At 36.0% G+C, this 14,628-nt stretch overlaps 1 protein-coding gene across 4 annotated transcripts in view; it reads left to right on the top strand.

Moving 5' to 3' along the window:
* DNAI7 (dynein axonemal intermediate chain 7) overlaps nucleotides 1-14,628 on the top strand; it is a 35,131-nt gene that overhangs the window by 3,205 nt on the left and 17,298 nt on the right. For all 4 annotated transcript variants that reach the window (XM_067559254.1, XM_067559255.1, XM_067559253.1 and 1 more), the window contains exons 2-6: nucleotides 3,024-3,114; nucleotides 4,383-4,474; nucleotides 7,811-7,912; nucleotides 10,297-10,434; nucleotides 12,974-13,120. In XM_067559254.1, the coding sequence (XP_067415355.1) occupies nucleotides 3,024-3,114; nucleotides 4,383-4,474; nucleotides 7,811-7,912; nucleotides 10,297-10,434; nucleotides 12,974-13,120 (570 nt within the window). The remainder of the gene's footprint in view (nucleotides 1-3,023; nucleotides 3,115-4,382; nucleotides 4,475-7,810; nucleotides 7,913-10,296; nucleotides 10,435-12,973; nucleotides 13,121-14,628) is intronic.

The raw sequence follows: 14,628 nt of genomic DNA, 5'->3' as shown, positions 1-14,628 counted from the left end.
GGTGGTTTAAAAGTTACTGCTGGGTTAAATGTGGTGCAAAAGTTAGATTTGGTAAAAACAAGCTTTTTCAAAACCTATGACAAGAACATTTTCCATTTAAAAAAAATTCCAGTATAGTTTTTAAAATTTACAAAAATCTAGTTCTTTTTTTAATCCTGTTATAGTTTTGGCCTTTATAACATCCTCTGGCAAAGAGTTCCACAGGTTGACTTTGTATTGTGTGAAAAAATACTTCCTTTTGTTCATTTTAAACCTGCTGCCTATTAATTTCATTTGGTTGACTCCTAGTTCTTGTTTTATGAGAAGAAGTAAGTAACAGTTCCTTATTTACTTTCTCCACACCAGTCATGATATTATAGACCTCTATCATATCCTCCCTTAGTTGTCTCTTTTCCAAGCTGCAAAGTCCCAATCTTATTAATCACTTCTCATATGGCATTTTTGTTGCCCTTTTCTGTACCTTTTCCAGTTCCAATATATCTTTTTTGAGATGGGGTGACCTGATCTGCATGCAGTATTCAAGATGTGGGCATACCATGGGTTTGTAAGAGGCAACATGATACAGAATAGTATAGAACACAGAACAGAATAGCTTCCCTGATATTTCTCTGTTACCTGACAATATGTTAATCACCTTGAAAATAACACTATTCAAAACACATTAATACTGAATGAAAAGGGTTTCCTGGATAATCTGAAAGCTCTTTATAAAAATGGATTGACTATGATAATATTTATAAAAAATATCAGTGCTACCAAGATGGGGCTAAATTATGTAATAAGAAGGCTTCCATTATATGACACTATTAATTTACAAGTGTTTGGCCTTCTGCTCCTATTTCCTCATCTTCCTCTTAGTCATCTGCACCTGATTCTTTATTGTCTTGCACTTCATGGAGTCATTTACATTTTTGCAAAATGGCTACAAAATTTTACTATTTTGAACTGATAGCACATTCCACTCAGTCTATATCAGAGTCAATGGCAAGATGGTGGAGAATCAGGTTCCCTATATTTACCTTTACATTCTAGCTCACACTCGCACTCAACTCTGAATGTCACCATATCTCCTCTGTTGCAAACAAACATGATTTCATCTCGTCTGCCTTTAGCTAAGTGTCTCAAAGACAAAGGTACATCTTTTGGTCAGTCAGTAGGTAAGTACATCATCAAATACAGCTCAGACACCTTCTTTGACTTGGATATTTCTTTTTCTCTGTTTTCCATAATTTTGGATTCAAGTTTAACTCTGAATTCTTCTTCTATAACTGCAAATCCATCACTGTCTGCACAATACTGCCTTATTCTACCTCTGCTGAAATCCTTGTCCATAATAAAATCATCTTTTCCTTTGACTACTGTAATTCTCTTCTCTTTGGTTTCTCCAAATCCCAGTACTCCAGATTACATCATATGCAGAATACCACTGCTTGTCTTCTAACACATACAAAGAAGAATGGCTGTGTCACCTCCATTCACAAACAGCTCTGCTGGCTCTGTGCTGATTGTGTAATTCAGTACAAAATTATCTTCCTGGGTTTTTTTTGTTTTTTTTTACCTCATGGCTCATTCTCCTTCTCTTCATCTCCCCTCTTGGTCTAATGCTAGCCCTTTCTATTCTATCCTGTTCAAGCTATTGCTACTGCAAGAGCCTTCTCCTTTTCAACTTTTGCCATTTGAAACAGCCTTTCTTTATATTGCTAACTCATCAACTCTGTCTACTTTCATATCTCACATGTCTTCAAGTATGTTTGTTCAGCACTTGGACAGAATGGCCTTGATCCTGATTGGGGACTCTGTTTGTTTATACAATATAAATAATAAATTATAATCTTTTGTGAAAATCTCTCTTCTCTCATGTAATCACTGTTTCTACTACTATTTATCCATTTACTTTGTAATTATTATTTTGACTCTAAAGCATTTTTGGATACATGTATGAAAAACGTTATACAGAACCAAGTTATATTGGGCTGTCATATGATTGCAGTCCATGAGAGCCTTGTTTGAATAAACACTGAGTAAAAACTGAATAAGGATAAAATTTGATCTAGCAGCTATACACATAAGGCGGATCAAGAGAACAGGCATAATGCATTCATAAAAGTTTAACATTTTTCCTTTTAAATCTATTTATTTTAGATGGTATTGTGTGGTGATTTTGCTGATTCTGCACAATATTGGTTAAACAGTCCTGTTCGTGGACTCTGTCAGTACAAACAAGGAAAACAGGACTCTGGGGAACCTATCTTTTGGAAGGCAGGAGAATATCAGTGGATTCTCAATTAAGTTTTCAGGCTGCTCTCAGCCCCTTAACACATATGTATGTTGCAGATATCTATCATCTGTGCTGAGCTACCAGTAGCATCTGATCCTTATTACGTAGTTAACTTCCCAATTAATTATTACACTATATAGATTTTTTTCTAATATAGTGGGCCAAATTTTTCCATGTTATGTTGGTTCAAGTTGATTGAGGAGCATTTGGCCCAATATGTGCAGCTCTAATTTTCTTACTTATATAAATATTCTTATGTCATTGAGGTAACTGGTGAAAGTTACAACAAATATATGCATTCCCTGCTTTAGTCTTCTCCTAATTGTGCTGTTACTCTAAAGGGCTGTGCCTGTGACTTTATCTTGTCTGTGTATTCTTTAAATCCACATTCTCCCTGCTTGCTTTCAGTCAAAAGAATATAACAGTGAAAAAAATCTTTTGGTCTACCATATGAATGATATTTTAGTACATAATAAATATCCAACTTTAAAATGCACTCGCTTCATTAGTCTTGCTAATCACATTTCCATGATGATAGGGCTGTCTTAAACATTTAGCTATTTTTGTGGGTTACAAGAAAAAATTGTTTCCTATACTGATGTAATATCCTGTTCTTCTGTTATCTTTTGAACACAGATGTTGCTACATAAAAGACTGAAAATGTACTTTGAAATGCTACATTAGAGAAATAAAATGTGTAAAATTAATGTTGACATTGTCTCCTTTAATTTATTGCCGGGTTAAGTCTGATGGCAGTGGAGGTAAAAAGAAACTTAGCAAAGCTGAACGACTGAGATTACAGAAAGAAGAAGAAGACAGAAGATTGATAGAGGAAGGTATGGTGCGTTTCACTTATAGGGAATGTGATTACACCAAATCACTAATTAAATAGGCAGTGTAAATTCTGACCATTAATGATATTTAAATTCTATTTTATCTCAGTAGGATATTTCACTTCTATTTCTCTGTTCTCAGGGCTGGCTTTAGTGTTTTGGAAGGCCCTGTGTTATTTTTGGAGACCCACATAACTCCCTCACGATGTCAGAACTTTTCCACATATGCTTCACTAAATATTCCCCTCTGTCTCCCACAAGTGTTTGGAAAGTGTATGGGGAGTGGGGGAGAATTACAGTTTTTCTCTCTTTATCTTCCCCTTCTGGTACTCTCCCAGCCAAGTCAAGAGGGGTAGAGGGATGTAACAGAGCTTTCCTCTTCCTGACATTTGGTGATCAGGAGGAAAGAAAAGCTCAATGACTAGGACTTTTCTCAAAATAGACCAACAGAGTACACAAACTTTGTGCTTAACAGAGTGCTGATCAAAGCACTCAGACAGCAACAGACACCCCAGTCTTGCAAACAGGGATGAATTAAAGCATAGGCAGTACAGGTCTGTGTCTAGGGCTGCAATCCCTGAAGTCATGTAATCATCAGAATCTCAGCTGTCATTAAAAAAAACCCACCTAATTTTGTAGCCTTTATGGCTGTGAAGAAAAGATTGAAATGTGATCCAAATTTAATTTATGTAATTACATCTGTCTGAGTCTCAAGAGACCTTAACACAATAACTTTGAGACATGTGAACTATCCCATGCATCTCAGTGGGCTATTAACTCCAAGAGCTTGGGGAACCTGTGAACACCAACCTAGCAGAGGATGATGTATATGGCAGAAGGAAAACTGCGAAGCAGAACCAGATCACCAAATCAGATATGATATATCAACTGTAATGAGTATTGGGGGGTGTACCTTCTGCCTCTTCATGGGCAGGTGGGGGAAGAGAGGACTCCTGCTCCTTCCACTGCTGCTCTCGATAGGAAAAAGGACTTGCTGTCTCTGCTTCTCTGGAATTGTAGGAGTGTCACATCTGCCACCACAACTCCACGGAAGGGGGAGACATGGAGGGACCTGTTTGCATAGGACTGTGGATTGACTTTATCTGGCATTACTTCCAAACTTTATGGATTGAACCCATAATGGACAATGTAGATTGAATTCTTACCATCGCCAGTTATTACTAATCTGCTAGCTAGTTTTTAAAATAATTTGTCTCTTTTTATTAACCAGCATGTAATTATATTGCTGATAATAATTTCTCATTCTTCAGAGGAAGCCCGTTTACGAGCGGAACAAGAAGAAGCAGAAAGACTTGAAAAGGAGAGAATTGAGCGAGAAGAGAGGGAAAGACTTGAGGCAAAAGTTAGTTCTCAGCTATCTTAATAAACAAAACTGTACTAGTCAGTTTCTAAACTTTATGCCAAATTGATGATTTGTTATGAAAATGTGGGAATTTTCCCATTTTCTCAGGGTGGAGGAGGGAGTATTGGGGACTTTCCAGCATTCTTGGATTAAAACTAATAATGAAAACTCTAGCCATACTACTATAAAGTAATGTATAGTGCTGTAAGAATCCCATGCACAGCTATAGACTGGGGACCGACGAGCTGGGCAGCAGCTCTGCAGAAAAGGACCTGGGGGTAACAGTGGATAAAAAGCTGGATATGAGTCAGCAGTGTGCCCTGGTTGTCAAGAAGGCTAATAGCATATTGGGCTGCATTAGGAGGGGCATTGCCAGCAGGTCACGGGAAGTGATTATTCCCCTCTATTCGGCATTGGTGAGGCCGCATTTAGAATATTGTGTCCAGTTTTGGGCCCCCCACTACAAAAAGGATGTGGACAAGTTAGAGAGAGTGCAGCGGAGGGCAACCAAAATGATTAGGGGGCTGGAGCACAGGACTTACGAGGAGAGGCTGAAGGAACTGGGCTTGTTTAGTCTGCAAAAGAGAAGAGTGAGGGGGGATTTGATAGCGGCCTTTAACTACCTGAAAGGGGGTTCCAGGGAGGATGGGGCTAGGCTGTTCTCGGTGGTGGCAGATGACAGAACAAGGAGCAACGGTCTCAAGTTGCAGGGCGGGAGGTCTAGGTTGGACATTAGGAAAAAGTTTTTTACTAGGAGGGTGGTGAAGCACTGGAATGGGTTATCTAGGGAGGTGGTGGAATCTCCATCCTTAGAGGTTTTAAGCTGAGGCTTGACAAAGCCCTGGCTGGGATGATATAGCTGAGGTTAGTCCTGCTTTGAGCAGGGGGTTGGACTAGATGACCTCCTGAGGTCCCTTCCAACTCTAATATTTTATGATTCTATGTAAGATGTACAAGTTAAGTAGAGTTGAGCAATGAAGTGGGTCAGTAGTTAAATGAGCGATTCCAAGGAAAGCCAAAGGTGTTTAAGAAAATTATGCTAAAGACTTGGTATGTGGCATTATGTCCTCTAAGCCAATGATTCTCAATGGCCAATCTGTGGACCAGCACTAGTCCTTGAGATCTCCCTGACAACGGTTTAGGAAGGCAGCAAGCCATTCTCTGATACCAAAAAGGTTGAGAAACACTGCTCTAAGCCAGTAATTACACAATAAGGTATAAAAAAGAGCTCATGTGGTAGAAGGAGATGTAAAAGCTGGGTCTTACCTACTTATGATAATTAAAATCCTCATGGTACTCTTGGTATGAGTAGAGATGGAACCTCTGTCCTGTCTAAATTCCAATCTGAGTGAACAGTTCTTGTTTTTCTACATTTCCACTTATATAGTCATGTAGATATATTCATTTTCTCTCCTAAACTGTATGTAGTATCGCTTTGGGCTGTTACAAATTGTTACATTCTAGAAATGGCTGCATTTTAGTGCTGGTGTAAGATTTTGGTACTGATGTATATGCATGTACATGATGTTGTAGTGTAAAGTTTTACTAGCAGAAGTTTGGAATGACTGTGTCTCCAAATTGTGAAACTGTAGGTGAATTATGTAAACCAATCCAAACTGATGACCATGAAAACACATTACTAGGTATTCTGTGCATACCTATTTATCAGAATTTTTTAAAGAAATGTTTTAGCAAGTTTAACATTTTTTAATTGGTCCTCTTTTTCATATCCCTACATCTGTAAAGCTAGGTTGCCTTAGTTGTTATGAACCCAATTAGCTAGGGGTCTGAGAAAGTCACCAACCAATACATTTTAGAAACCTTTAAAAATTGCCCTCAAACTGATTTTTCGTACACTAAAATGTCTCAATTTTAAGGTTTGATATCTTGGAACCTACCAGAGGCAAGTGCTGTGTGTTCTATTAGAAAGCACGAGTGTGTGTGCGTTACGGGGGAGAGAGATGGGTCTTGGATCCAGTGTTAATCACAAGTCTCTTTAAAGCTGATGGCTATGGCAATCACTATCCTGCAGGCTCATCAGAAGGCGCAATCAAAGGACCATACCCTTTATGTAGTGAAAACAGGTGCAGAGAATGGAGACTACCACCCAAGACATTTGGCCACATGGCCAAGGCAGAGCTAAACCACGTGGATTAACAGATTTGTCTGGTTGCAAATGCAGGGGCCAGGATATTAGTTGTAGACTGTGTGTGTTGGAGAGACAAGCCAGCAAAAGGAATTGTAATTGTGGCCCTGACAAGAAGCAAAGAGAAAGCTTCTTGAACTCAGGGTTCACTGGAATGGTACCGTTTCTGAGCAGGGTAACTGCTATAGTTTGTTCCTACTGCATTTAGGGAAATAGGATTTAGGGTACATTTTTTGTGAATAATATCAGAATCATCATGGATTTCTCATCCTAATGGAAACAATTGCTACAAGGCCCTAAATTGTGGCTAACTTCTCAGGCCAAATGGTCAACAACTTTTTTTCTCCTGTACTTCTGGCCAGTGTCATTTTAGACAGAGATTCTTCATTTATGAAGAAAGAAGGAAACATTTCTCTGCCAGGATCTTTTTTTTTTTTTTTAATTGCTAGCTCTTTGAAGCTGCTGAGAGGTTTGACATGGTAGATGTAGAACTGGAAAGTTCTCACAAATAATTCATTTTGGTAGACATTTTTGGGTTTTTGACCAAAAATAAATTTAAAAAATGTTTTTGAAAAAATGTGTTTCCTTTCTGTATGGAAAAATACCACTCTCTCACTTTTTTACTCCTATTCTATGTTTTTCCAGTGGAAACAGTTTTTTCATTTTAATTTTTAAAGTCAGAGAACAAGTTCTTTACTATCTCTTGCTCCCTGCCTCCACCTCCCAAAGAAACAAAACAAAAATTAAAAAGAGAGCAAACAAAAAAATGTACAGAAAATTTCTAACGAAAAACTATGTATTTAAAATTTTTGTGCAAAATATACTTACCTTTTTAACCAGCTCTCATTAGAAATAGTCCTAATGGTGATGGTATGTGCACAATGCAGGTGAGACAGTTAAAGCTATATATAAAACAAATGTCATTTATTATGTGGCTCAGTATTTATCATGTCACCACCCGACATAAATATTCTCTATGATAAAATATTGTTAACTTTATTGCAACCTGCTGGATGAAATGTGCCATAAAAATTCAAGCTATTTTATCAATATTTGGATTATTTTTAATATTAATAATCTGTCCATTAAAATATCTAAATAAAACTGCATTTTCTTTACTATAAAAATAATGTATAAAAACTAAAATTAAACTGAATAGTAAATTCATCTACCTGATCATATGCTAACAGGATCAAGAGCGTAGAGGAACTGAACTTGCAGAACTCCATTCATTAGAAGAGAAGTTTTTGTCTGCAAGGCAATGGAAAGCAGATTATAGATTACATGCTAAGGTAAGACTGCTTTCCAAAATATCCACATAAAATTATAGAGGTTTGACAAAGAAGAGATATTTAGATGATCTATCTTGTGCTTCTCTCTTCTATTACCAGATCATTCCCTTATTTTCAGTGCTTTGTTCATTCTAGTTTTGAACAAAAGACACTACATTAATCAAAAACACTTCTAAGGAGTTTTGACAGTGGGCAATATCTGCTCAGGTATGTCAGGGATAATGGAAGTCAGGATTTTGAGGTATATTGGCAGAATTACAGTAGAACCTCATTTTTACAAACACCCCAGAAATGGAGGCTGTTCATAACTCTGAAATGTTCATAACTGTGAATGAAACATTATGGTTGTTCTTTCAAAAGTTTACAACTACCATTGGCTTAATCTTTGAAACCTTACTACACAGAAGAAAAATGCTGCTTTCCCTTTTTTTTAGTAGTTAATGTTTAAAACAGTACTGTATTGTATTTGCTTTTTTTTTTCGTCTCTGATGATGTCTGATTGTGTAATTCCAGTTCCAAATGTGTTATGTAGTTGACCGATCAGTTCATAACTTTGATGTTCGTAATTCTGAGGTTCTACTGTATAGGAGGAAAACAGCATAAAAACTGAGATATATACTATTGCCATACAAAAACTACATTAAAATGCAGTTTAGGCTGAGAGTATATATCAGTAATTTAGGGTAAATTACATTACAAAGATGTTGTAAATTACCCCTCAGACAAGCATTCTGTAACCCAAGATATTCAGAGTTAATGTTTCTATTTAAGTCTAATGTGTTTGGAAATACAAAGTTAAAATATCCAAACAATTTCCTCCTGTAGTGACATCATGCAGTGCCCAGATGATTATTGTTGTTATTTGCATATTTATGTTTCCAAGTTAGATTAAAATAAAGTTTAAAAATGCATTAGATTTTTCCTTTCCTCTCCCATCTTCTTTATGATGGCACTATAGGATAGAGTTAAGGTTGTCTGTGTGCCCTAATTGTACATTTCTGTGTCTTGAAATCTTTGGATTTTCTTTTCTTAAACAAAAAGGCTTTTTTACTGAAGGCAAACTGTTTGCTAAAGAGGGCAATTCTTTGTGGAATTCTCCTAAAATTATTATTTAGCCTGTGTTGAAGGAGTAAGTTTCAATTATGAAAAATAATGATAAAATATAACCATTAATCTTTAAACAATTCTTCAAATGTAACTTATGCCCATAGTTTCAGAAAGATTTAACTTTTTGGGAAATATGTAGTATTTGCTTTATTCTGTTATGAAGAACATTCAGACCAAAGGAATATCTAATGCTAAGTGCTAAATTTCTGAAAGGTCCCATTTTAAATTAATTTTTAACTTCTAAACAAATTAATAGATGTACTTGTTAATTCTCAGAAAATACATTCTGTGCTCAAAAGAGAAAGTGATTTAATTTTGGAGAGGATATGCTGTCTTTGTCATACATAATAAAAAGGTTGAATCCCTTCTGTAAGTGCAAAATTCAGCTAAATCATATCTATGAAGCCATAACTGGCTCCTCGCTTACCCCTGGCTTTATTTAGTATTCTCAGTCTTCACAGTTTATGATCAATCACATTTATTTAAAATTGTAAAAAGAATGGAATGATTTTGTGATTGGCTGCTGTTGTTAATATTTAACGCTTATTAAACTTACAGACAGGATTTTCAAATGTACTCAGCATTGGCCTATTTTTGCTCCCTTTGAAGTCTGGAAGTTTGACCATTGACTTCAGTGGGAGTAGAGCCATGCCAATGCTGAGTGCTTTTAAAAATCTCATCTCAGTCCTTAAGGTACTTTACAGACATTATCTAATTCATCCTCACAACACACAACAAGGCAGGTTTTATTATGATCCTTATTTTACAGATGGGGAAACTGAGATAGAGATGTTGAGATAGAGTGAACCAAAACTGAAGGTCACACAATGAGTGATGGATGAAATAGGTTTTAGGACTCAGTCTACACTTGGGTTTGCGGGTGTCATTCCCAGCTCAAAGAGACACACTTGCGCTCGCTGTTGTTGAACTAACTTGCTAAAAATAGTAGTGTAGCTGCAGTAATGCAGCCACATATTGGGCTAGCTGCCCAAGTACCTACCCATGTAGTCTGGATAGGTTTGTATTCGTGGTAACTAGCTCCTCCTGCTGCTACTAACACTACTACAGGTAAGCTACAATGTTTAGTGTGCTAGCTCTGAGAACGAGCACAAGTATCTCTCTTTGAGCTACAAGTGTAAACATGCCCTCAGTTGTATGTGTTTATCATTAGAGCGCACACACCTTTCTCTCAAAACCCTCTTATTGTAATTATGAAGTTTAGAGGTGTTTGTACCTAAAATGTTTGGATCTATTTTTCTTTAAAACATTCTCTTTAGTGGGAGCATTACATGCAGTGTGATGGGAGTCCAGACCCAGCCATGCCCCAAGAAATTAATACTTTCATGAGCTTGTGGCAAGAAAATAAAAATGATGATATTGAGTTTGTGATTGAGAAAGGTAACAAAGTGCTAAATGTAAGTATTAAAATGATGTTTTTAAGGTTCTTGGTTATCAATAGCTTACAAATTGCAAAATGATCCTTTATGCCCCTTTGGTTGTTTGCCTGTAAATGGTCATCACTCGAATCATCAGTAATTTTTGTGTGTTGGTCCTTCTCTGATATGCTTTCTTGACTTTCGTTCATTACAAATTTATTATTAGGAAACAAGGAACATAAGATCATTGGTTCAAAAAAAAGTCTAGCATCATTCCTTTCTGGAGCTCATATATATAATGCTTATGCTTATAATCAAAATTCTGGATCCAAACACCCTCCCAAATTGAGGAAAGTTTGCATCAAGCTCCAGATCTGAACACTGCAGCACATGCCATCTGTAGAAGCTTCAATGGAAAGGAGCCTCCATTCCTACCATTCCCCTAGTCAATGTAGCATTGTTTTACATGGTATTAGCAATTCAAATTCCTTCTTAACCTTGGAGCAAACAGTTTACACTCAGAAGCATGAGATCATCTAGACCTTCATTACACCCACTCACAGTATTTGACTCTGAGTGTGGTCAGATTGAGGTGGTACAGGACTCTATGCCATACCAGAAGTTTCCTGATGGCCCCTTCACTTTCTAGAGAGTTCATGCTTTCATTTTAAAAAATACAGACTTTCTAGCCTTGTGGTAGCAAAGAATACCTTCCAGAAAGTGGAGCCAATGTAGTGTTGTCACACTGCATCTGCAGATAGACCTCCTGAAACAATTGTTCTAAAAGAAGGAAGAACTTCTGTATTTATATCAATGACCGGTTCACGCTGAATACTAATGATGATACTATAAATGCTAACCTTTTACCATTTACCACTGATCATTTTAGCAGGATCATTCAGCTACTTTGGTATTATGAATGTAGTTTGAAATGGGTGGGCCTTTTGCTTCTATTTTGACCTCTGGATTCTAGCTCCTTTCAGCAATGCGTCTTTTAGATTGCCAGTTTTATTTCAGGATTGGTTTCTCAGGCACTGCTACTAGAAGTTTGAATATTCAGTAATAGTAAGTGTGGTCTGCTGGCTCTGCTGCAGTAACTGACATCTTCTCCTAATCTTAAATTACTGTGGTTATGTGTTAAATAGATTTGTTAATAGTTCACAAAGGTGGGTGACATCTGTGTAGAAAGAATGAATAAGTGATTGATGTAGATGATCATAGTATTAGTGTGAAGCAAAGATATCTGTGTGCACGTAACTTCTGATAACATTAATGGGTCTAATTTACAGATGGGGAAAGAAGAATATGAAAGATCATATCAAATAGATTTAAATTAGTTTTCCAGAAACATCACACTAACAAATACAATGTAAATGGATGACTTTGCTAATACAGCAATATCTAATAAACATTTGACAGCTATTAGCTCTTTAATCTCAGGCAACCATTGTAGACATCAGGATGGATTAATGTTAGTTTGTTAGATGTGCCAAATATTATCATCTTATTGCAGGCAACTGTGTCACTGGAGCATTTATGCAAACTTCAAATTGTTTTTTTTCCTGTAGATTAAAATGTTGTGACATTTCGTTCCTATTACATTTTTGAAATTCAAATTTGAGATTATTATTAATAGGAGAGAGCTTTCTCCAGAGCTAAGACTATAAGACTAGCTGTCCACTAAAATCCTGATTTTGACCAAACCCTTGCCCTATACCACTGATTTTGCCAAAATGTAGTATGCTTGAAATTTCTCATGTGTGTTCTTCTGTGAGAGGAGAATTTTCTTTTGAATAGTCTGAAGGGGAAATGGATAAACCTTTCTTGAGATATGACAGTTTATATTAGAGGAGAATTCAGATTATAATGGACATGGAGCCGATTATAGTTAAGGTGATAAAATAGAGTTGATTATAAGCAAATGGCAGTCAATAAATTCAATCCACAAGAAAAAGGTAAATTTATGTGAAGAAGGCTTTATAATTGTCAATTTTCTTCTGATGGCTGGAGTTGCATGGCATCATACTCACACAAGTTCATAATTTTCACTTGCAAAAACAGCATAATTTACAAATTCACCACCACCGTCACTAATATAAACATCTGTTTTTGTTATAATGAGACATCTAATATGAAAACTAGGAGCTTGGAGTATATCCCAATATTCAGTTCCCAGGAAATTAAGCAAATAAATTTTGCTTTGAGTTTCCTCTGATGATGACATAAATAGAGACTGTATGATAATGTGTATGTACAAAGAGGCAAAATTAAATTTGCACAGGCAACCTTAATTCTGGCATTTCCTAATTTTGAAACTTTAATAACATTCTTTTAACATAGTTTTTAGATGTGTAATAGGGAATTCCTGTAATCAATATTTGTGTATATGCAAAAGAAGTAAGTTCAGCTCATATTTTAACAGAGCACAGGATACCTTATATATGGTATCTGAAATCAAAAGAACAGAAATCATTCTGTACTCTATTCCCCCCTCCCCGCCCCACCCCCCCAAAAAAAAGAATATTAAACTCTTAGGATTTGATCTGAAAACTAATGTGGAAAGTTTAATGTCTTTCAGTTAATCGAGAAGTTAGATTTTCTGTTATTAGACACTCCGCCAAATGAGCTAATGGAAAATACCATGGTTCAGTATCAGGATTCAATTCTGGAATTGCAGCACCTTCTTCATCAGAAATACAATGAAGCAACAGAGCACCTGCTTAAAGTAAGTAAGCTTTATGTTTTAGGTAGTCTTCAAATGTTATATATGAAATATCAAGGGTAATGGTAAAGTAACAGTTTTGTACATTAAGTTAATTTGCAGAAGTGACTTTTTATACAGACTATTGTGTAAATTTCCCCGGCTCAAACATAATCATGTACTGGACTAGTGTTTTTGAGGACCTCTCCTCCGAAGTATCTGATGCTGGGATTTTTAAATTAACCTAACAAAGTTCAATTCAGTGGGAGCTGGGTATCTCAGTGTGAATTGATGCTAAGGGAATGAAGAGGTCTTTGAAAATCCTGGCCTTAAGTGTCACCATGACTTAAATTAGCAGTAACCATTGATTACACAAAAACTTAGTGATTAAATGCAAAAAATTAAGTCGTTAAAAGAATCTTTGACAGATAAACTTTTACATAAAGTTAATGTGAGAGTTTTTTAACTTTTATCTGAGATGAAGAATATTATAACAAGATAATTAATATACACATAGGCAAAAGACTTTGCACTTTAAATGGTGATTTGCTTGCTAATTTAAATAGTTGGTTCTATAGTGGATTGTGAATGTATGTTTTGCAAGAGGATGGTGGTAGGAAAACAAATGTAGAGAGGAGGAATAAGAGAAAAAGTGGAAGTGGAAAGAAGTGGTCGTATGTTTGCAATGAATTGTTAGGTAAATGTTAGGTAAAACTGAAACTGATTATTTAATAGGCTATGAGCTGGAATGAAGCCTTTTGAGTTCAATCTTATTATATCAAAAGTGTTGATATTGAACCAGTTTATGTAATTCTCTATCCCTGGTTGTGACTCAAAGTTCTTTTAACCATTCTGAGTAACTTAGACATATGCAACCTGATCCAAAGTCCTATATAAAGTAAGTAAATGTAAATCTTTCTGGCCCTTCAGTTAGACAATGTAACAAGTTTTGTATTCTTTTTAATACCGTATATTGGTAAAATATGCCCAGGACTGTCCAAAGGGCATATGTTATATCTCATTCTGCTCACACTGAACAGTGTTTTATTTCATGAATAGTTCCATGGAGTTCATTGAATAAGGGACTATTGGGCTTAAAAGGGTGGTGTTATAAGGCCTTACGTTTGGTAGTGCCTCATTTGACTGAATTAATGCTGATGGGGGACCTTAGTTAAAATTGAAAACTTACAAGAGTACAAAAATGCAAAGCTACATTTTCAACAGTAACTGTAACTTGGCCTTTTTTCAAATATATAATATTTTGTGTTACTGAATCTATGATGCTAACTTTTGTCTTAACAAATAAGTGCAATATGACCCAGCTATAATTGCTGTAGTGTATTCTTTTTCCTATATACTGTGTTTTTGCTTTATTACATTTTATGGAGTTAAAGGTAACTTGAAATTCAAGTTAGGGAAAGTTTTTTATTAAATTTTTAAAGGTTTCATCAGAATGCCAATTCTCCTGAAGTAAAGATGCCATTAATTAATTGTTTGCGCAAATAATTCAAGACAGGACTTTGGATGCTATG

This window comes from Emydura macquarii, unplaced genomic scaffold (genome assembly GCF_026122565.2).
Source record: "Emydura macquarii macquarii isolate MOO-44397 ecotype Brisbane River unplaced genomic scaffold, CSIRO-AGI_Emac_v2 contig_2205, whole genome shotgun sequence".
Lineage (NCBI taxonomy): Eukaryota > Metazoa > Chordata > Testudines > Chelidae > Emydura > Emydura macquarii.
The sequence above is the reverse complement of the archived record's forward strand: the minus strand, read 5'-3'. Positions and strand labels throughout refer to the sequence as shown.